At 50.1% G+C, this 23,549-nt stretch overlaps 1 protein-coding gene across 1 annotated transcript in view; it reads left to right on the plus strand.

The window, feature by feature from the left end:
• SRCAP (Snf2 related CREBBP activator protein) overlaps window positions 1–23,549 on the plus strand; it is a 1,720,489-nt gene that overhangs the window by 948,641 nt on the left and 748,299 nt on the right. The window contains exon 21 of the mRNA XM_086931673.1: window positions 13,281–13,541. Coding sequence (XP_086787799.1) covers window positions 13,281–13,541 — 261 coding nt within the window. The remainder of the gene's footprint in view (window positions 1–13,280; window positions 13,542–23,549) is intronic.

Genomic DNA, 23,549 nt, shown 5'->3' on the forward strand with positions numbered 1-23,549 from the left:
GCCAGGGAAGCCGGGTCTCGTCGAGCTGAGTCGTCGGATTCGTGATGAAGGACTTGCAGCAGACCGCAGTGTTCTTTAGGATGGTGCCTGCGGATGCAGGGTGACTACTCCTTAGCCACAAGGGAGAATCTTGATGAAGAAATCGTGAAGTCCTTTCGCAGAAAGTCATGTCTTGATTCCAAAGATGATCTAATTTGAACAGGGGGCCCGCTCCCATCTTTATACTAAAAAAGGGGGCTGACCCGGTGACTAGGTCCTGCCTATGGGTGGGACTAGGAGGGGGGTGGTTACACCCCTCTGCCATGCCGGACTTTCCCCAGGCCAGGGGCTGGTGTGCCCCTGGAACTGGTTCAGACCGGCCTATGCGTAGTGAGCACCGGGGTGCCACTCAGCAGTCACCTTCCTGTAAAGCCCTGCCTACCCAGGATACACAAAACCATGTCTGGGACGGTGCTAGCACCGCCCCGGACAGGAAACCCTTTGTCCAGGCCTCCCTCGCTGGAAGGACTCCCAGCAGCAGGAGGTCAGACTCGTGTCTGTGGTGGCAGCATCCATTTTGTGGAGCTGAGGCTTCGTTTAACTTTAACCGGGGTTCACAGTTGCATACATGTCGTGTCCCTCTAGAAGGGTGGAATGCTAACCCCGTCGCCAGAATTGGCGAGGGGTTAGTATTCCAATTCGTATGACACCTTACTCGACATGTTTTGATAAAGCAATACCAAAGTTAGCATTTAACCGCGAGGATTATAATGCACTTAAGAGTATATGGTATGCAATATCATGGAACAGCTATTAGGACTTGGTTCCGCAAGCTGCAGACAGGCTCAGCTCATGCCAGAGCACCATCTCACACGATTCCAAGCACTCTGCCTTCAGGATTGTCAAGGCCTGCCATAGGAGTGACTGATAGGAATCTGTGTGTCCATTTTAGGGTTAGGTATAGGTATACTACACCTACAGCAAAGGGTGATTACACGACTTTGCCCCAGCTGTCATGCAGCCAGTTGTGTCAAATTTAGGAGGCCAGCCAGGGGTGGCATAATACATGCTGCAGCCCCTGGCAGCCCTGGGTACACCTATGCCCTGAGTTACAGGGTCTGATAAGGTGGCCCAGTACCAATTGGAAATGTACCTAGGGTACATGGAATCCATTTTACAGAGAGAGCAGTAGGCCTGGGGTCCTGATTGGCAGGGCCCCAGGTCGACTATGTCAAAAACCAGCTAAAACACAGGGCAAAAAGTTGGGGGCAACCATAGTCAGGAGGTACCTTCCTACAGTCAGTCGGTCCCCCGATCCGCCTGCCCCTTCAGGAGGACCTTCTGTCGCAGCAGCAGGGGACAGTCCTTCACCCTAACCTGTCCAGTCTCAACCTCCATGCTTGGAGATTGAGTGGCGGCAGTTGAGGCCATTTGACTTGCCTCCTGAAGTCTGTGATGTAATTCTGGCAGCCAGGAGTCCCTCCACTAAGTCGGTATACGCCTGTCGGTGGAACAGATTTGTGGCATGGTGCACAGCAAAGGCTGTGGATCCTCTTTCTGCCCCTCTTTCCGAGGTTCTTCTGTTTCTTCTTTCTCTTGCCCAGCTGGGCTCTGCTCTGGGCACTATCAAGGGCTACCTTTCTGCCCTTTCAGCCTTTCTGAGGCTTCCTGATCAGCCTTCTTTGTTCAAGTCCCCGATTGTAACGAGATTCTTGAAGGGCATCACACACATGTATCCACCTGTTCCGTTTGTGATGCCTCAGTGGGACTTGAACCTGGTTCTTACCTTTCTAATGTGTGCTCCCTTTGAGCCCCTTCATTCTTGCCCTCTTCGTCTCCTGACTTTGAAGACGGCCTTCCTGGTTGCCATCACCTCTGCCAGGAGAGTGAGTGAGCTCCAGGCCCTTTCTGTCCAACCTCCTTTCCTGTCCATTCATCCTGACAAGGTGGTTCTAAGGACTAGACCTTCTTTCCTGCCCAAAGTAGTTTCTGCTTTTCACATCGGGCAGTCTATTACCCTCCCCTCCTTCTTCCCGCCTCCGCATCCATCAAAGGATGAAGAGCGGCTCCATCGCCTGGACCCAAAACGTGCGCTTTCATTTTATATGGATCGCACACGCCAGTTCCGGGTGGATGACCAACTGTTTGTTGGCTACGTGGGTGCGAAGAAGGGTCGGGCGGTGTGTAAACGAACCATCTCTCGGTGGGTCGTTCTGTGCATCAAAGCGTGCTACTCTTTGGCTCGGAAGGAGCCTCCTGTTGGGCTGAGGGCCCATTCCACTCGGGCCACGGCTGCTACTACTGCCCTGGGCCGGGGAGTCCCTTTGCAGGACATTTGCCAGGTGGCTACGTGGGCCTCACTGCATACCTTTGCGAGGCACTACTGCCTGGACAGTCAAGTCCGGAGGGATGGCTTCTTTGGCCGTTCTGTCCTCCAGGACTTTCTGGTGTAGGAATGTATTGGTTCGCAGACCCACCACCGGGGTTGGTATTGCTGGGGTATCTATTCTAAGGTAAGGAATCTAACACTAACGTGTTTCTTTCAGATGAACAAGTTACTTACCTTCGGTAACGATATATCTGTAAGAAACATTAGTTAGTGTTAGATTCCTTACCGAACCCACCCATCCTCCCCGTTCTGCGAACTGATACCTAGGGTTAAGGACATCCCTTTCAGGGCCCTAGTTTCAAATGGCACCAGTGTTGGTTCTCTCATGGCTCTGCGTTTTCTGGCGCGGAAAAGCTGTGTACAAAGAACTGACGTCAGCGCGCGGAGGCGGCGTCTATATACTCCAGCGACGTCATCACGGCGCACGACGCCGACGACGGACGCGGAGCCGCAGGGGACGCCTGCAGACGACGCCTACCGACGCGCAGGGGTACTGCTACGCAAAAGTTTCCGGATCCAGACTGACGCCTGGGGATATTCTAAGGTAAGGAATCTAACACTAACTAATGTTTCTTACAGATATATCGTTACCGAAGGTAAGTAACTTGTTCTTCAAGTCTTATGTACTGTATATACAAAGTATTGTATTTCTCTGCTACCATCCTCTAAGTCAAAACAAAGTGCATATACAATTAAATTCAAACTATTTACTGTAAAGTATTTATTGCTTACCTGTGCCTGGCTTGCTTGGTTCTAGAAAATAAAATAACTGCAAGTATATTTTAATACAAAAACAATTGGTCTGAAGTTCAATCTTTGAGTGTGTGAATTCATTTTCTGACTGTGTGTGTCTAATAAATGCTTGACACTGTCCTCTGATACTGCCTTACTGCTCGACCACACTACCATAAATAGAGAGTGAGGTGCTATCTAACTTTACCTCTGCCTACTTTTGGGATTCCACTGGACTCTGTGCACACTATACATCACTTTGGTATAGTATATACAGAGCCAGCTTCCTTCCTCTTTCAGATAATAAATAATCTGTAACTACTAATGTCTCTTATAGATTCATTGTTACCGAAGTTAAGTAACTTGTTCTTCGAGACTTTTCTTAACTGTCATCTCAGGCTCAAATCTCTCAAGGCTGCCTTCCCTGCTGCCATCACCTCTGCTTGCAGGGTGAGTCAGCTTCAGGCTCTGCCTTCCCAGACCACTTTCTTCTCTGTACATCCGGACAAAGTGATGCTTAGAGCTAGGCCTTTGCTCCTCCCTAAAATTGTTACATCATTTCATGTTGAACAGTCTGTCACCCTGCCCACCTTTTTCCCACCCCCACACCCTTCTAAGGAGGAGGAGAGACTCCACCGCCTGGACTCTAAACGTGCGCTATTCTATCTTGATTGCACAAAAGACTTCTGGGTGTATGGTCAACTCTTAGTTGTCTATGTGGGTGCCAAGAAAGGCCGGGCTCTTTAAAAAACATACCATCTCTCGATGGGTTGTCCTTTTTTATTAAGTTCTGCTGTGCTTTAGTGAAGAAGGATCCTCAAGTGGGGTTGCATGCTCCCTCCACTAGGGTTATGGCAACAACCACTACATTGTCAAGCGGCGTCCCACCCCTTGATATCTACTAGGTGGCACAGGGGCATCTCTGCACAAGGGTACCAGACACTTTTACCTGGACAGTAAAGTATGGAGGAATGGGTATTTTGCTTGTTCGGTCCTCCAGAACTTTCTTGTGTGAACTTAGTTCACAAACCCTCCTCCGGGGATGGTATTGCTGGAGTATCTATTCTAAGGTAAGGAATCTACAACTAACTATTAGATGAACGAGTTACTTACTTTCGGTAACGAGGTATCTGGTAGAGACATACATTAGTTGTAGATTCCTTATTGCCCCACCCATCCTCCCCGCTCTGCAAACTGATTTCTTGGGATAGGGACTCCCTTATAAGGCCCTAGTTGTGGCTCACCCCTGGCCAGTGTCTTTTTAATGGCTCTGCGCTTCTGGCGTGGAAAGCAGTGTCAGAACTGACATCAGTGTGTAGGCGCTGCATCTAGGTAGGTACCGCCATGTCATCCCGGCGACCCTAACGCCGACAACAGATGCAGAGTCGAAAGACGCCACCTACCGACATGCAGGAGTATTGCTAAAGAAAAATGTCTGTATCCAGACTGATGCCTGAGAAATTCTAAGGTAAAGAATCTTCAAGGTAAGAAATCTACAACTAACATATGTCTCTACCAGATAAAAAAAAAATTGGGAAAATATTTTTATTTCGAAATTATAATATGGCACAAGGTACATGGTCATTCAGACCGTTTGTATGCAATAATTGACAACATGCAGTATCAAGGGTAATACACAGCCATATACGGCCCACATCCCGGAGGCTGGGCAGCGTAGGAACAAGGCATGTAAAAAGGCAAGGATAAGTGTATTTGTGCTCTAAGGACATGAAACTAACATTGTATTCGCAAATTTTCCATTTTTATGCACTTATTCTATGTAACATTTAACAAGAACCAAATACCCCAAGTATGGCATCATTAGTACAGAATCGAACAAGGCAGGTCATTTATGTGAGGCTCAGCTAAGACAGTCATTATAATATAATAAGGACCCATGGGGATCACAGCTATGTATAAGTAAGCGTTCCAAAGAATAGTGGCGTGGCTACGTAGGGTCCTTACACCGGATCCAACCTCCCCAAATCGTCCCCCTCCCCAGCACAGTCAGACTCCGAGTCAGCTGGAGTGAACAACTCAGCGCTGGTGGCATCTGAATCCTCCTCCGCCAGCCCCTCCATGCACAACATCCTCCAAGCAAGCAGATCATCCTGCAGCTTCCCATCCCTGCGAGTGCGCTGCATGTGCGTCTCCTCAGCTAAGGCCCATTCTCTCGCATCCCTCAGCCAAAGGGAAATCTCGGGTGCCCTTTGACCCATCCAGGTGATAGCCACGCGCCTCCTCGCCAAATCCAGAAAGAGTGGCAAGAATTTATAAGACAGCTTCCTCTTTCTGGGTTTGGGCACTAGCACCAGGAGACAGTGGAGCGGGTTTAAGAGAAGCCTAATTTTTGCGGCTCGAGCAATGTGGGCCACCACTTTCCACCAAAAGTCCTGAACCAGAGGGCATTCCCACGCCAGGTGCAGAAAACCCGCTCTCCGTACCCCACACCTAGGACAATTGTGTCGTCGATCCGCCGATATACGATGTAGAGAGACAGGTCATATAGGTCCGATGGACAAAGTTGAAATGTATAAGTTTAAAATGTGCGTTACAGGAGACCTTACTGGTCAAAAGCCCGATTCGTTTTCGTTGGTCAGGTTCCAGTTCTACCCCAAGTCCGCCTCCCAAGCCGGTGCGATCGGGGGGGTCGAGTCTCGGCGCATGGCCGAGTAAAGCAGGGAGATCAGCCGTTTGCCTCTCCCACAGGATAAAATAACGTCAAGAGTGTAGGTGAGTGGAGGTGCCTCCGGGAATTGGGGCCACGTTGTCCTGGCCACGTCCTGGAGACTTCTGTAGTGGAGATATTGTCCCCTGCTTAGCTCAAAGGACTCCATGGCACGTTCAAAGGATACGAAGGAGTCGTGCGGGTAGAGGTCCGCCCGAGTCTCGCATCCGCCACAGCGCCACTCCCGGTAGGACATGTTCTCCTCCAACCGGAGTATCGGAGCCAGGATCCACACTTAAGCTCCCTATGAAAAGGTGCCTGTCGCAGCACCTTTTCGACGAACCGCTGCCAAATTCCGGCTGTGTGTCGCACTACATACGGTAGAGTGGTATCGGCGCCGCGACCCTGCATCAAGGCCTCCCGCAGGGCCTTCTAATTCGCAGTACCAGCTAGCAGTGCCATTTCCCAATTCTCCTCTTCAGCGAAGCACCTCGCGGCTGGGAGAAGCTGCGCTGCATAATAATACAAGTCAAATCCCGGGGCCTCGAGGCCTCCTTCTTCCCAACACCGCGTTACTGTGCGTAAAGCTACCCTGCTGCGCCCACCCGCCCAAAGCAGGGAGGTGAGGAGCGAGTCCAGTGTGCGGAACACTCGGGGAGGCAAGGGACATAGGGTGTTCTGTAAGACATATAACATCCTAGGGAGCATCACCATTTTGGCGATCGCCAACCGCCCCATAAGAGAGAGAGGAAGCGTGTTCCAAAAGGTAACAGATTTGTGGAGGGCTTGGAGTATTCTGTCGACATTGTAAGTCAGCAGGGCCTCATCAGATGTGGCCACCTGAATGCCAATATATCGGAGCGCCTCCCGCTCACAACGGAGACCCAAATACTGCATATCCATGCCCGGGTCCGGGACACAGCCCGTCAGCGGAAAAACCAGTGATTTGTTGAGATTGATACGCAACCCAGAGGCTGCACCAAAACGGTCAAGGATCCGCATCAATGCGGGGAGGGCATCAGAGGGGGAGGTCAGATAGAATAGCGCATCGTCAGCGTAGAGTGAGACCTCATTGATAGTGTCACCCACCGCTATCCCCCATTTCTGTAGCTCAGTGCGGGCGGAAACGGCGTGGGGTTCAATCACGCGAGCGAATAGGAGAGGGGAGAGAGGGCACCCCTGCCTGGTGCCTCTCTCCAATGGCCATTCCTCCGAGCGGGCCGATCCCAACCGAACCCTGGCACGGGGCGCTCCATAGAGCACTCTGATCCAATTGCGAAAACCAGGTCCGAACCCCGTTTTCTGGAGCACCTGCATTAGATATCCGCAATGTACTGTATCAAAAGCTTTAGCCAAATCAATTGACACCAACACATGAGGACCCTCTCTTCCTCGCACCTCATGCAGGACATGAGTCAGGCGGCGCAAATTCATCGCCGTGTTGCGACCCGGGAGAAACCCGCATTGGTCCGAATGGATCAGTCGAGGCATGAGCGGGGCAAGGCGAGTGGCCAACAACTTAGTAAGGATTTTTGCATCTGTATTGATCAAGGTGATAGGGCGGTACGCCGCTTGATCACTACTATCACTGCCTGGCTTCAAAATCATGCATACTTCTCCTTGATTCATGGTGGACGGAAGGGTACCAGTATGCCGAGCCTCATTGTAAACTTGCAACAGGAGGGGAGACAGGACGTTCCCGAAGGAGTGATCAAATTCGGCCGGAAACCCGTCCCCGCCAGGGGTCTTAGCACGAGGGAGGGCAGCCATTGCTGCGCCAATCTCACCTAGTGTCAGCTTCGTATCGAGTTCCTTCACCGCTGCCTGCGGCAGGGTTTGGAGGTCCAGATCCTCGAGGTTCGAGCTATAGGAATCCTCCGTAACCAACGGGTCAGCCTCAAATACAGTCTGCAGATGGGACCGGAGGACCTCAAGGATATCGGACTCGGAGTGGACCAGAACACCATTCGAGTTGCGTAGGGCAACTATCCTTTCAGGTGCGAACTCATGGCAAAGGATCTAGGCCAATAAGCGGCCAGATGTATCACCTTCGTGGTGGAGACGTTGCCTGTATTGGCCCAAGGTAAATTTGTCAAGACTGGAAAGGATGTCGTGTATCGAAACCTGAGCTTCCGTCTCCGTTCGTTGATCTAATGCTTCCGGATCGGAACAGGACTGGACGCGTTGAAGCACAACTTCAGCATCCTGCAACTTGGACAATAATTGTTTTCGGACCCCAATAGTGAGGCCCATACACGCTCCACGCACCACTGCCTTAAAGGCGTCCCATTTAGTAGAGTAGGGCAGACCATCGCCCCCCCAGTTGAGCTCCAGGTAGTCCGACAAGGAAGCCGCCACATGGTCCCTACCCACCTGATCCTGGAGGATGTCAGTGGGCATTCTCCATGTACGGGGGCGGGCAGCTCGATCAGCCCACTGCGCCATGCATGTCACTGGGGCGTGGTCCGATAAGTATCGGGCCTGATGTGTAACCGTCAAGGTGAGAGACGGGGTGAGGTTAGCCGCAAGAATGCGGTCTAATCTGCTATGGGTACCATGTGTCGGAGTGTAACAAGTGTGGAGCTTCTGGACAGGGTGACAAGTTAGTCACACGTCTAGTGCCCCAAGATTGTGCATCACTTCCCGTAAACGCGCTGTCATACGGGGCTTAGTGCCCGATGGGGGCGGGTGACGGTCCAACTCAGGATGCAACACGCAGTTAAAGTCCCCAAACCAGAGGAGGGGTGCATCCAAATTCAAAGCCACAAGATCCTGAATTCGGGAGAAAAAGGCCGGATCATCGGTGTTTGGGGCATAGGTGTTAAGGAGTAGGAGTTCCTTGTCTAATCGAAGTCGCACTAATAGATACCTGCCGTCAATGTCTGCTTCAATATACTGAACAGCGCAAGGAATCCCCGGGGCCACCCAAATGAGGACCCCTCTGGCATACGTAGAGAAGGAGGAATGGAAGATCTGACCCCTCCATTTCTTGGACAGCTGCTGCGCGCCGTCTTAGTCTAGATGGTTCTCCTGTAAACAAGCTACCGATACCCCATGTCGTTTAAGGAATGAGAGGACTCTGTGTCTCTTAGTGCAAGTACCCAAACCACGCACATTCCATGTTAAAAATTTAAAACCCATGGTCGATGATTACGCCCATTTGGGCCACAGCATAGGTACAACATGACCTGCCGCCACTCGGCCCCCACTCTAGTTAGACCAGAAGGAGTAGCCCTGTCAGCGAGCCACACACAATTCGGATTCAATATGCATATGATGCCATTAACACCTTCTTCATGTACCCCAACCCACCCCCCAAAAACCCCAGAACACGGAACTTTTGCAAAAACAGGTCCCCCCCACCCACGAGCAAAAGGATAGCAACAAAGAAAAACAACACCCCGCCCTTCCCCTGCCAGTGCCAGGACGTGCACAGCCACCCCATACAACTCACTCAACACATACTCACACACGATAAATCAACCCCACCCACCCTCCCTCCCAGCTCCCTGAAAGACCCAATGATCCCAAGACAGTTCCTGGGCATGTCTTCTCACATTAGTAAGCAGTACGGGCAACATATTACTCAGGAAGAAAGTTGGCCCCACGCTCCCCTCTCGCACCCTAGGCCATAAGGGCGCAAGTCCTCTGCCATGGTCCACTACCCAAAACCCTCAGTGTCAATGAGGAGCCATGGCGGCCTATCAAAGTGTCAATATGAGGTCCCCTAATCGGCTGACATCAGCGCACACAGGAATACACAACTCAAGTCAATAACTTACTCCAACCTTGGTTCAGAGAGGGCCGTCTCCGGGACCACCGGGGCTGCAGAGTCTGTGTCCAGCGGTGTTTCCTGCAAGGTGTCTGGGACCAATATCTCACCAGGGACAGGGGCCCCAGGTGATCTCGGTCCCGCTCCCATCGGCGATGTTTCCATATGAATAGCACCATCCGCCCCCACTGTAGGTCGAGTCTCAGGAGAACCCCGGGATCCAGATCGGCGCCTTCCCCTACCACATCGCTTCTTCTGTGGTCTGGCCCCCCAAGTTTCACGGGGCCACCACGCTCACCTGGGGGCAGGTCATCTCCTCTGATCTCAAGCCACTCCCACACCTCCGCTGGTGTCTCAAAGTAGTGCGCACGGCCCTGGGAGAGCACCTTGAGTTTGGCTGGATATAAAAGCATATACAGGAGTTTCATTTCGCGGAGTTTTTGTTTAACTCCCAAGTAGGATTTTCTCTGTTCCTGCACCTGTTGGGTATAGTCAGGGTAAATTGACACACGGCTGTTCTCGATTGAGAGGGACTCCTCTTCCCTTGCAGCTCTCAAAATACAGTCACGGTGCTTATAGTTCAGGATCTTTGCGATGAGGGTCCTAGGAGCTTCGCCTGGGCGCGGAGGGGGCACAAGGGCTCTATGCGCCCGTTCCACGATAAAGACATTGGACAAACCAGTCTGGCACAGATGCGTGCGGATCCAAGTTTCTAGGAAGCGTTCAGCGTTTCCCGCCTCCAATCGTTCCGGCACCCCTAGGACCCTTATGTTGCTTCGACGGGCCCTCCCCTCCGCGTCTTCGGCACGTCTCTCCAATGCGCGGGTGGTAGATGTAAGTTGCGCAACTGATTTTTGTAAAGAGGCCACCTCACCCTGCAATTGGGTAATATTACCCTCTGCATCCGAAACCTTGTCCGCCACCTTGCGGAGATCAGTCCGAAGTAGGTTTACATCTATAGAGACAGTCTCTATCTGTCGCTCCAGGGCAGATTGGGAACCCTGAATAGCTTTCAGGATTTCGGCCCTAGACGGTTCCGCAGGGCCCTCACTCCCGTCCTCGGGCCCCGTCTGACGCGTGATCCGCTGTGATGGCAGGCGTGGAGTAGTATACTGTACAATAGTGTTAGGTTGAGAGCCTTTTGTGGACCGATCTTTGCGAGTCGCCATCTTGTGCGTTAGATGCCGCACCTATCTAGTGCGTGCCAGATGGCTCTCCCTAGGCCCCGCAGGTCCGAGAAAGAAAGTGCGAGGAGGCCCAGGCCGGGGCAGTAGTAGTGATGAGGTCGCGGTAAGGCTCGCGACAAATAGAGTATGGGCAGTGTTCAAGGCAAGCCAGGCGACCCAACAGCAAGTATAGGACGGAGGTAGCAGGCTCCCGACCCTCTTACATCGTTGAGAGTCCAGTAGTGATCAGAGTCCGGTGCCTGCTGAAGTAACGAGGAGGGAACGGCTAGTATGCCCAGCAAGCCTCACCACGATGATCCCCACACCTCCAGTTGTCAGCAGTTCGGGCCCAGGGGCTCCAGGAGCACCCCCCCCGGAAGGGCACGCAGCCGCAGTCCAAACTGTGTCAGTGGTTTCCCCCTTCGTAGGCATTCACAGCACACCAAGGAATCGCCTGGCCATACAGTCAAAAATGGCGGGCAAGCGGGGGAGGGGCGCCAGCCTCTCTCAAGGAGCCGCGTCCCGGGTCTCCCCCGGGAATCGGAGCACCGGCAACCCCCAGCGGGGGGATATAATTCAGGCCTCAGTCTGGGAGGGGGAAGCAAGGTCGTAGCTCCCGTGGGTCACGGCCAAGGGATCGGGTTAGGCCGGCCGTCCAACAGACCAGGATGCGCTGCGCTCAATGCGTGTTCCTAACAGGGGCCAGGGCAACAGTACCTACAGTTTCCTCTGTGTCCTGCAGGCCCCCTGAGGTCCCGGGGGTCAGTCAGTCGATCCTCGGCGGAGTTAGCACTCGGTCGGGAGCCCCGCTGCAGGAGCACCGCTCGGGAAGGACGGCGCCGCGATCCTCCCACTCCGGACTGTGAATATCACCGGAGTCCCCCGGCTGCCAATCACCACATCCAGATGCGCACCAGCGGTGCAGTTCAGAGCGCTTGGGTCCGCCATGGGGTCGCTCGGACAAGAATCCTCCGTACGCCACTTCTGGGCGGGTCTCTCGTAGGTCGGCCCCACGTCTTAGGCCCAGACCGCGACGTCGCGTAGATCAATGCGGCGCCGCAACACGCCGACAGTGCCACCGTCACCGCTCACGGCCTAACCCCGGATCGCTCCCTCAACTCGGGGGTCCCAACCGATTTAGGAAGGTTTCCGACACAGTTTCCAGGTACTTTGACAGCCCAGGCAGGATTTCTGTTCAGGATTTGCGGGTCTTAGGGACGGAGCTGGTGGAGCTCACATACTGTCGGCCATGCTGCTTGGCCACGCCCCTACCAGATACATAATTACCGAAGGTAAGTAAGTTGTTCTTTACTATGGGTTTTTATGTGTAAAATCTGAACCTAACTAGAACATCTCTGTAACTTTTTTTTATAGAGAGTGTGTGTGTAAGTATGTGTGTGTTTGTGTTTGTGTGTGTGTGTGTGTTTGTGTTTGTGTGTGTGTGTGTGTGTGTGTGTGTGCGTGTGTGTGTGTGTGTGTGTGTGTGTGTATATATATACATATATACATCTTCCCCTGGCATCCATCCAGGCCTTTCATAATGAGATATCTAATTAAATTTCACCCATATGAGCGGCTCCTCAACTCCCAGGAAATAGCAGATGGGTGAGGGAGGTTGAATAGGGAAGGGGTCTTTATTTTTACCTGGGAGACATTGTGTTTAGTACCAGTGGGCTTGGAGGCTGCAGATTACTTCCCATTGGTTGCCTTCATGGTCACTCTGTTTCTTACATTCTGCTGTTTAGCGCTGCATTCGCCACTTCCTCTTTTTATGTGTGGCCCTCCATTGGAGCACGGCCCGAGTATTTGTGTCCTTCTATTACTCATGCTTCTCTCCTCTATTTCTTTCCTGTCTGCTCGCTCCCTCCTGTTGTCTGTTTTTTCCCTCCCACCCGTTCTGTGTTGCCCTACCCTTCATTGTAGTGCTGTCCCTCCTATCCCAAACAAAAAAGCTCTGACACTGACAGACACCTCTAGCTGCCTCAGTAGACCTGTTTCTTCTCCCCCATCCCTTCCCTGAAGTTCTCCATTTGCTTTACAATACTTTTGCACTCTTTGATAGGCTACGCCCCATGTTGTTGCTTTTGCCCCGCTGTCATTTATTTCCCAGCCCTTCCTTCTTCCATGTTGTGTTGGTTTCCCCCATGTTGTGTTGGTTTCCCTGGCGCTTCAACCCCCCTCCTGCATTACTTGCTCCGTTCGTTCCACCCTCTCCCATGTTGTAGCTTGTCCTATCCTTCCTGCCAGATGAAAAAGGGCTATGACGCAGCCAGTGCTAACCACATATCACATTTTCCCCTTACTTTCATCCTTGCTGAACAGCAACTGTGATGCTATACAACACGGCTAAAAGACATTTACAAAGTGTATAGCTCTCATATAGGCCAGACCTATTGTCTTTGCCAATGCTTGTTTTATATTGAGAGGTGTTCTTGAATAATATCTGTTTGCAAATCATAAGTCTATGCTTTATTTAAAAAAAACATGTATTGGAGTGCTTTGTTTGTTTTTCTGCATTATTCAAAGAAGGAGTTTAGCATTTTAGACTAATCAGTTGCTCTTTTTTTCCTTCAGTTCTGCCCACCAGCCAAATTCCTCCCAATACTCCAAGTCCACCTGTCTCCACAGCGGGTGTTACCTCTGAGATGAGAGCAAGTCCTCTGCTGCCTGCATCTGTTATGATGCCAGCAAGCACATTGACTTCAGCCCCCACAAGTGGAATAGTAAAACCTTTGATGGCTCAGACGGCGTCACTACCAGGTTACTCTTTTCCAGCAACAGGCCAAGTTCAGCAGAGACTTCTCTTGTCTCCAGATATGCAAGCTAGATTACCAAGTAAGTTGGCATATTTGTTTTTAAATATTTTTATTGGTTTCAGTAAGCATAATGACAATTCAAATAAATGCAATTCCAATAGCAATATTGAGGAATGAACAAACCCCCTTCCCACTCCCCCAACAGGACAGGCGACAGTGCTTCATTCATTTGGAGTATACTGTACATCTTAGACAAACATGAGTGGAGGATCAGAAACATATTAAAGGATAGGGCTTCACATAATAAAGCAACTCTTCCCCCATACAGTAAGGGCTCATACCAAACAGTTGATATCAAATCCGGATGCGTGAGCAAATATGCAGTAAGAGGTGCCTAGAAATACCTAGGACGTGAGGCTTTAGGTAGTTCTTCAGCATGAATCTCCAATTGACCCCTACAATAAAGTAGATCACACTCATTTTTACTTAGTTGGAGTGGTTTTCCCTCCCCAGCCTAGCGCAACAGCTCTCTTGGCAAACTGGGTGAAAATTGCAACTATAGTCTATTACATGGCTTTAAGTGTTTCACAAATCCAAGCAAGCGGAGTTCAGGTTTCAGTTCACCGGTTTCAGCACAATATCAGTGAGTACTCTCACCACCTTGGACCAAAATGCAAATATGCCAGCACACATCCAGGCCACATGTAGGAAATCAGCATCAGCATGTCCACACCGCACACAATTAGACTTGCGCAGACCATACTTACTAAGTTGCAGAGGGTTATAATAAAGTTGATGTAAATATTTAAAGTGGAAAATACGGAGATTACAATTCGCCGTGAGGCGACTAGTTAGCTCACAGCAAGTTTTCCAAATGTCCAGTATAAGAACAGGCCCCAGTGCAGTCTGCCATCTATGATAGGAAGTTTGCTCCCCAAATTCCTGCTCCCCTAGGGAGGCATTGTGTAATTTGGTGATTAGGCCCTTACGCCCCCCCAAGCATAGCCTGCAGTGCCAGCAGAGTCACAGGTTCATCTGGGTAAATGGTTCTAACAGCCAGCTGGACTCTGACATATGTGAAACTTAACATGAATCCACGTACTGTAGTCCCCTGTACATCTTGCAATGACCTGAACCAATCCTTTTTATACAGATCCCCCATCTGATATATACCTACAGCTGCTAGCTCCCACAGGGCGGGCTTCTCCCTTGCTGCAGAAATGTCGGAGTGCGAGGCCAGTGGTAACAGCGGGGCATACAAATATGAGCCGTGCCCTTTTTGCAAGCATCTTCCAAGCCCATGTAGTGCATAGCACTGGGTTAATTTCAGTCCTAGGGCCTCTTGAACCTCCAGAAAGGGTCGCTGCCTGCAGAGGCAATGAGAGAGCAGCATCAGATTCAATAGCGAGATGAAGTTGAAAATGCAAATAGTGGGCAAACTGTGCTTGCGCGCACAAATTTCCTCGGAGGTCAGGACCCTCAAACCCACCCCGATCAAATGGCCGCGCCAATACATCCCAACTACATCGAGGCTTCTTCCCACCCGATACAAATGTAAGGATTGCAAATTGGAGTTTCCGAAATAGCGCGATATTCAACTTGATTGGAATGTTAACAAACAAAGCAGCTTAGGTAAAAAGGTAATGTTCGAGGCATATGAGCTGCAGATCCTACATTTAGCAATAGATTGCCTCCTGGTGTTGGGCTCGGATGATTGCAGGTTGTTGTTGTGAGAAGTTGGCCCGATATGCAGTGTTCACTATTCTAGCGACCACTATGCATCGGTCCAAACGACCCTTATGGTGATTGGTTGTAAGTCAACCTTAGACCAGCTATCCTAGTAGCGTGGATACGAGCAGTCTTCGGGCTAAACTCTAGAGGGCGTGTTAAGCCAGCTGTTATACCATCACCTACCCCTTGAACATCAAGTGAAAGGACACCACACAAGTGTTATGAAAATAAACAGTATATTTATTAGAATCACAACAGCCCTGTACTCTTTATGAGGACAGGGTACTAAGCACAGAACAAAACTCTTAGGAAAATACTTCAAGTGCACAATCAATACAAGTGCCCGAGGGCACGGAAAGTTTAGAGGTCTCAGGCGGACCCGATAAGGCAAGTCGGAAGCGAGGGACTCGGGACCCTTAAGTAAGGAGGCTATGCGGGCACCGAAATGCCGGAGTTACCTAGCCACAAGGGCTGCGGCTGCACAAGTCTTACAGGCGTTGGGGGTCTTCGCTGACGAGCCAGGAGCCGGAAGGAAGGAGTTGCTGGCCGGCGACCAGTGAAGAATAGTTCGTAGAGATCCAAGCCTGGATCAGTGATAGATGATACCTGAAAGCAGAGGGGCCCAAGTTCGTACTACTAGCCAGTAGTCAGAGGGTACCAGGAGGGCACCGGATGGCCGTCACCTCGACTAGGTGAGTGGGCGACGCTAGGCTCTGCAGTCTCACGGACCAGGAGGCGTTGTCGGCGACCAGGATGGAGGTGCGAGCTGTCCCACAAAGGTTGATGCTGTCGGCGTCGCTGGGCCCAGGATTGGGGCAACAAGCCTTGGCAGATTTCAGGGCCACGTGGTGGGCCTAAAATGGCGTCTTGAGTGGACCAGGAGGGTCCGGGGTGCTCCTCTCGTAAAAGGGAGCAAAGGCCGGTCTGGAGCAACCAGACCAGCAGCGGTGGTTGTCGGATGTCGTCAAGGTCACAAGCCAGCGGCTAGTAACCAGATAACGTGCTGAGCGGCAAAGCAGAAGGGCCCCACGCAGATCGTGGAGATGCTGGGAGACTGCACTTCGATGCTGGAGCTGCTCAGGGTCGGGGCTTCTCGGACCCCAGAGCACTCACCATAGGATTCCTGCGGTGATCGTGCTGGTTTATGAAAGCGTGCAGGTTTTGATGATGGCCGGTCCCTCGAGGTCTCATCGCACCCACGGATCTCAGCTGAGCTGACGATGTGGGTAGAGGTCAGAGGTGCCAGGAAAGCCGGTTCTCGTCGAGCTGGGTCGTCAGATTCCTGAGGAAGGACTTGCAGCAAACCGCAGAGTTCTTAGATGGTGCCTGCGGGTGCAGGGTGACTACTCCTTAGCCACAAGGGAGAAATCTTGAGAAGAGTGTCGAATGTCCTATCGTAGAAAGTAGTTCTTGATTCAAAGATGATCTAATTTGGAAGGGTCCCCGCTCCTGCCTTTATCCTAAAGAAAGGGGTGGGTACATGACTAGGTCCTGCCCTAGGGGTGGGACCAGGAAGGGGGCAGTTACACCCCTCTCCCCTGCCGGGCTTTCCCCAGGTCAGGGGCTGCGCGCCCCTGGAACTGGTTCTAGCCGGCAGATGCGTAGTGAGCACCGGGGTGCCACTCCGCAGTCACCTTCTTGCAAAGCCCTACCTACCTAGAATACACAAAACCCTGTCTGGGATGGTGCGAACACCGCCCCTGACAGGAAACCCTTTGTCCAAGCTCTCCTCGCTGAAAGGACTCCCAGCAGCAGGAGGTCAGACTCGTGTCTGTGGTGGCAGCATCCATTTTGTGGAGCTGAGGCTTCAGTTAACTTTAACCGGGGTTCACAGTTACGTACATGTCGTGTCCCTCTAGAAGGGCGGAATGCTAACCTCGTCGCCAGAATTGGTGAGGGGGCAGCATCCCGATTCGTATGACACCTTACTCGACATGTCTTGGTAACGCGATACCGAAGTTACCGATATGGTACGCGTTATCATGGAACAGCCATTGGGTCTTGGTTCCGCAAGCTGCAACCGGGCTCGGCTCGTGCCAGAGCCCAATTCACACGGTTCCATGCACTCTGCCTTCAGGATTGTCAAGGCCTGCCATAGGAGTGACTGATAGGAACTCGGGTGTCCATTTTAAGGTTAGATATAGGGATACTATACCGAAAGCAACGAGCGAGTACGCCACGTTGCCCCAGCTGTCGTGCAGCCAGTTGTGTCAGATTTAGATGGCCATCCAGGGGTGGCATAATACATGCTTCAGCTCCTGGTAGGCCCTGGGTACACCGATGCCCTGAGTTACAGGGTCTGACAAGGTGGCCCAGTTCCAATTGGGTCATGCACCTAAGGTACACACATCAATTTAGCGAGAGAACAGCTAGGCTGTGGGTCTGATAAGCAGGCCCACAGCCCGAGAAAGTCGTAAACCAGTGAAACAAAAGCAAAAAGTCCGGGTGATCATAGGATTGCAGACCCTACTCTCCTACAGTTGTCTTCTTGTAGTAGTCACGAGATAGGTGACTCCTCCCTTGGACAATACTGCGCATGGTCATTGACTCCATCCTCAGATAGTTTTTTTCCGCCACTGGGTTCGGATGAAAGTTTTCCGCTCCGGCTAGAAAAGACTTTTCTGCATTTTCGAAGCGAGAAACATTAAACAAACTTCTTTCGACATCGAATAGACTTTTCGACATCACCAGCTACATTCCGGTGCATCTACGCGGGCCGTTGGTCCCATCGGCGCCGTGAGGCCTACGCCTCATGGACAGAACTCCATTCAGGAGATGCCCGGTATGTCGAGCAAAATTCCCTCATAGCGACCATCACGAGGTTTGCAACCTCTGTCTCTAGTCAAAACACGACGAGTCGACCTGCACAGCCTGTGCCTCCTTCCGATCGAAGAAGACCATCCGGGATCGGAGGGCCCGTCGACACGAGATGAGGAGATCAGCACCAGCACCGAAGGCCATCTTTGAGGAGGAGATCGTCGAAGAAGACGTCTCCGAGGACGAATATCCAATCGAAGATATCAACGAGGCTCCACTCGGCGCAGAGGAGGACTCGCCTGATCTCCAGATTATATCGGGGGCAGAGGATTCGGACGATTCGATTCCATCTCGACAACCCATGAGTACATCTGCCCCTGCACGACAGACATTACCCAAACAAAAGGCAACGGTCAGCACTCCGCCCATGGGGCCCAGTTGAGACCGAAATTCACCCTCTAACGCCCCCCCTTCGGGCCCGATTCCGAGGAAAGAGAATACGCCTTCCGGTACCTCGGCACCGAAGAAACACCATGTGCCAATTACACCTTTTCATTGGCACCGAAACATCCTTCGACACCGAAGGACTCGTAGGCACCGAAAGCAAAACACCCTTTGGTGCCCAAAGACAAGGACACTTCGGCACCTGTACCATCCGTGCCGAAACCAAGACCTGTACCAGACCCAAAAGCTTCGACTCCGAAACCTTCAGGTTCAAAAAACAAAGAGGGGAAGCCAGTCTCTGGCGCCACAGGCCCAGCAAAACCGGTCTCCACGCCGAAACCTCTACTATAGGTACCAAAGACAGCAGATAAGACTAAACAACCTTCGGCACCGAGAACATTGCCAAAGGACTCAGTTACTCCTTCTAAGGCAAAGAACACTAGACAGCCTCTATCGGCTCCGAAAAAATGGACGCCGCAGAAGATTATAGAAGAGGAAGAACTGTTTAGACCAGATCCTAGACAGAAAAAGGTCCATATTAATCCAAAAACTGGACATGTGGAAGCAATTCCTTATAAAAAGAGACCAGCAGACACACCACTTACACCTGTGGTTCCTGCCAAAAAGGACTGTGCAGCTTCTCCAATGCACCCTTCCTCTCCTTCACCTTCTTCCTCTCCTATTACTCCATATATGGAACCTATAACTTCTCCTATACAATCTCCTGCATCATCACACCACACTGACGAGGAGTATGATTTTGGTGGGGGGATGATGTTCCAGAGCCACATACATACCCTTTAGATGAGGATATCAACACAGAATATCCCAAGGATGATGATACATATAATTTTGCACCAAACAATGCACCAGACATCCCTGATCCTCAGTACTACCCAACAAAATCTTCCCCTACAGAGGATAGTATTGGGTTTAATCATTTATTAAACAGAGCTGCACTTTATCATGGAGTTCCTATACCCTCTGATGCCATTGAGGAGGACTTCTTGTTAGACACTTTTGAACAGTCACAAAGGTTTACCCAAATATTACCAATGATCAAAGGAGTCATTAAACATGCTCCAGAGATTTTTAAAGATCCAGTACGGTGTAGGGTGCTAAATCCTAGAATAGAGAAAAAGTATAGGCCAGCACCAGCTGATCCAGTATACTTTAAGGGACATCTGCCATTAGACTCCTTGGTAGTGTCAAATGCACGCAAAAGGGCCAATTCGCAAACTCCTGGGGACACACCCCCGCCTGACAGAGTCCAAGATCATTGATGCGTCAGGGAAACTAATTGCTGCACAAGCAACAAACATATGGCGCATAGCAAATACACAGGCTTTACTCTCACGCTACAACAGGGCTCATTATGACCAACTAGAAAAGTTAATGGAACACCTACCAGATCAAGACAAAGATCTGGCAGCAGAACTTTTACAGGAAGGCAAATTAATATCTAATGCCTCCATTAAATGCGCACTAGATGTAGCTGACACAGCATCCAGAGCAGTTAACACTAGTGTTATTCTCAGGCGTCATGCATTGTTACGCATTTCGGGTTTTAAACCAGAAGTACAAACTACCATCCTCAACCAGCCCTTTAATCAGAACCAATTGTTCGTGCCGGAAGTAGATAATACTTTAGAAAAAAGACACAGACACCGCTAAGTCTATGGGGGCATTGCAATCCACCCAAACTAGAGGTTCTTTTCGCCGCTCCTCTTATAGAGGAGGCTCCAAGCAGACCGGCGCAGACATAAAGTCATCTTTAAAACACACACTCAAACCTCCTCTAATAAAGGCTATTTTAGAGGAGGATACAGAGGCAATAACAACAAGGGAAGAGGTAGAGATAGTAACAACAACCGCTCCTCTTCCACTCCTAAACAGTGACTTCCCTCTGCCTCCCCTACAGCATTCCACTCCTGTTGGGGGCAGACTTTCACAGTCCCTACCTGTCTGGAACTCCATCACAACAGACAGGTGGGTAAGACAAATTATCCAACATGGCTACTGCCTAGAACTCACAGCAACCCCCCCCCCCCACCCCCCCCCCCCCCCCCCCCCCAAACATACCACCCAGGCAGTGTACAATGTCTGCAGAACACATAACTCTGCTTCAACAGGAAGTTCTAGCACTTCTACAAAAAGATGCTATTCAAGTAGTTCCGTTAGAGGAACAAGGAACAGGAGTTTACTCCCTGTGTTTCCTAATTCCAAAAAAAGACGGGACATTAAGACCAATTCCCCATCTCAGGCCCCTCAACCACTACATACAATCAGATCATTTTCACATGATCACTTTACAACAGGTACTCCCATTACTACAACAGGGAGATTTCCTGTCCACACTAGACCCAAAGGACGTCTACTTTCACATTCCAATACATCCTGCGCACAGGAAGTATTTAAGGTTTGTCATACAAGGACAACACTATCAGTTCAAAGTCCTTCCATTCGGGGTCACAACAGCACCACAAGTGTTTACAAAGTGCTTAGCAGTAGTGGCAGCACATCTCAGAAGACAACAAATACATGTCTTCCCCTACCTCGACGACTGGCTCATAAAAGCAAGATCGTTTAACAAGTGTGCACAACACACAAAACAATCAATTCAAACACTGCACAACTTAGGGTTTACAATAAACTACACCAAGTCGCACCTAGAGCCTTCGCACATTCATCAATATCTAGGAGCTACTATAAACACAGCTGTAGCTCTAGCGTATCCCAGTCAAGCCAGGATTCAAAGTATTCAGAACTTAGTATCCCTTTTTCAATGCCAACACTCTCTACAAGCCAGAGTGCTAATGAAACTAATAGGCATGGTGGCGTCTTGCATCTTTATAGTTCTTCACGCAAGACTGCAAATGCGCCCACTACAAGCATGTCTAGCACATCAGCGGAATCAGGCTCAAGGTCAACACACAGACCTGGTGTTGGTAGACAGCCGTACATATCGCTCTCTGCAATGTTGGAACACCAAAAACTTGACAAAAGGACGGCCGTTCCTAGATCCAGTTCCACAGATAGTGCTCACAACAGATGCATCCCTCACAGGATGGGGAGCACATCTCTTGCATTATACCACACAAGGTCAATGGAACAATCAACAGAAACAGTTCCACATCAACCATTTAGAGCTGCTAACAATTTTCCTAACACTCAAAACTTTTTAAGTACAAATCCAAAACAAAGCTGTCCTAGTCCGGACGGGCAATATGACAGCCATGTATTACATACAAAAACAGGGGGAAACACACTCTCTGCAACTGTCCCAACTTGCACAGAACATTTGGAGATGGGCCATCCCTCAAAACATACATCTGACAGTAGAACACCTTCCAGGGATTCACAATCAGATAGCAGATCTGTTGAGTCGCCAGTCACAACAGATTCACGAATGGGAGTTGCACCCACTAGTTCTTCAACCATTCTTCCAAATGTGGGGGCATCCACAAATAGACCTGTTTGCCACCCAGGAGAACTATGCCCAACCTTCGCCGCCATGTTTCCACACCCACGGTCGGAGGGGAATGCAATATGGATGAACTGGTCAGGCAGATTTGCGTACGCTTTTCCGCCTCTACCACTCATTTCACTAGTAGTACGCAAGCTCAATCAGTCTCTCAAACTAATACTAGTTTCCCCCACATGGGCACGTCAGCCGTGGTTCACCACGCTACTAGATCTCTCACTGGTTCCACATCAGAAATTACGGCTCACGCCATCCCTTTTAACACAGAAACATGGAGAAATAAGGCACCCATAACCAAGCCAACTGAATTTGTCGATCTGGCTCCTGAAGTCCTAGAGTTTGGTTACTTAAACGTACCACCAGACTGTATGGATATAATTAAAGAAGCTAGAAAACCCACTACCAGAGCATGCTATACTGCTAAGTTGAAACTGTTTGCAATATACTGTAACAACAATCACATTGATCCTCTGGATGTTTCCATCCAAAATATCATTTGCTACCTTTTACATTTACAAAGGTCCAATTTGGCTTATTCTTCCATACGCCTGCATCTAGCAGCAATTGCAGCATATTTACAAAATAGACAACATCTATCTCTCTTTAGAGTACCTGCAATAAAAGCATTTATGGAAGGATTAAAGAGAATAATCCTACCTAGGTTACCACCTGCTCCAGTATGGAACCAAAATGTGGTCCTTACAAGACTAATGGGACCCCCTTTTGAGCCTTTACATAAGTTTGAACTGCAATTCCTAACATGGAAAACTGCTGTTCGAGGCATATGGGCTGCAGATGGTACATTATGAATAGATCGCCATCTGGTGTTGGGCTCGGATGATGCTTTCCTTGTTGCCATCACCTCTCTCAGAAGAGTTAGTGAAATACAAGCATTCACAATAGAAGAACCATTTTTTCAAATACATCCTAACAAAGTGGTTCTTAGACCCAATCCTAAATTCCTACCAAAAGTGATTACTCCTTTTCATCTAAACCAATCAGTAGAGTTATCAGTGTTTTTTTCAAAAACTGGACTCTGTTGCAGAAAGAGCTTTACACACCTTAGATGTTAGAAGGGCTCTACTGTATTACACAGACAGGACTAAATCCTTCAGAAAGACAAAACAACTATTTGTATCTTTCTTTCCCCACACAAAGGCAATCCCATCTCTAATGGAGGAATTGCTAGATGGATTGTAAAGTGTATTCAAATATGCTATCACAAAGCTAAACGTACACTAACAGTTCCTCCTAGAGCACACTCCACTCGCTAACTAGGAGCCTCTATGGCTTTCTTAGGAAACATACCACCATAGGACATATGCAAGGCAGCAACATGGTCTACAATACACACCTTCACTAAACACTATTGTGTTGATGTGGAAGCCAAGCAGCAAGCTGCAGTGGGCCAAGCTGTTCTAAAAACACTATTTCAGTATACTGCAACGGATACAAGCGACCACCGCTAGGGGAGACACTGCTGCACAATCGTTGCTAAATGTAGGATCTGCAGCTCATATGCCTCGAACGGAAAATGCTACTTACCAGTATGCATCACTTCTTGGCATGTAGAGCTGCAGAGTCCTACATGCCCTCCCGCCTCCCCGGGACTTGTATCCGTTTTAGTACTCATCTTACTTAGATGCACACGCATGGACATCCTTTCTCTTT

The sequence above is a fragment of the Lissotriton vulgaris genome, chromosome 7 (genome assembly GCF_964263255.1).
Source record: "Lissotriton vulgaris chromosome 7, aLisVul1.2, whole genome shotgun sequence".
In the NCBI taxonomy this organism is placed as follows: domain Eukaryota; kingdom Metazoa; phylum Chordata; class Amphibia; order Caudata; family Salamandridae; genus Lissotriton; species Lissotriton vulgaris.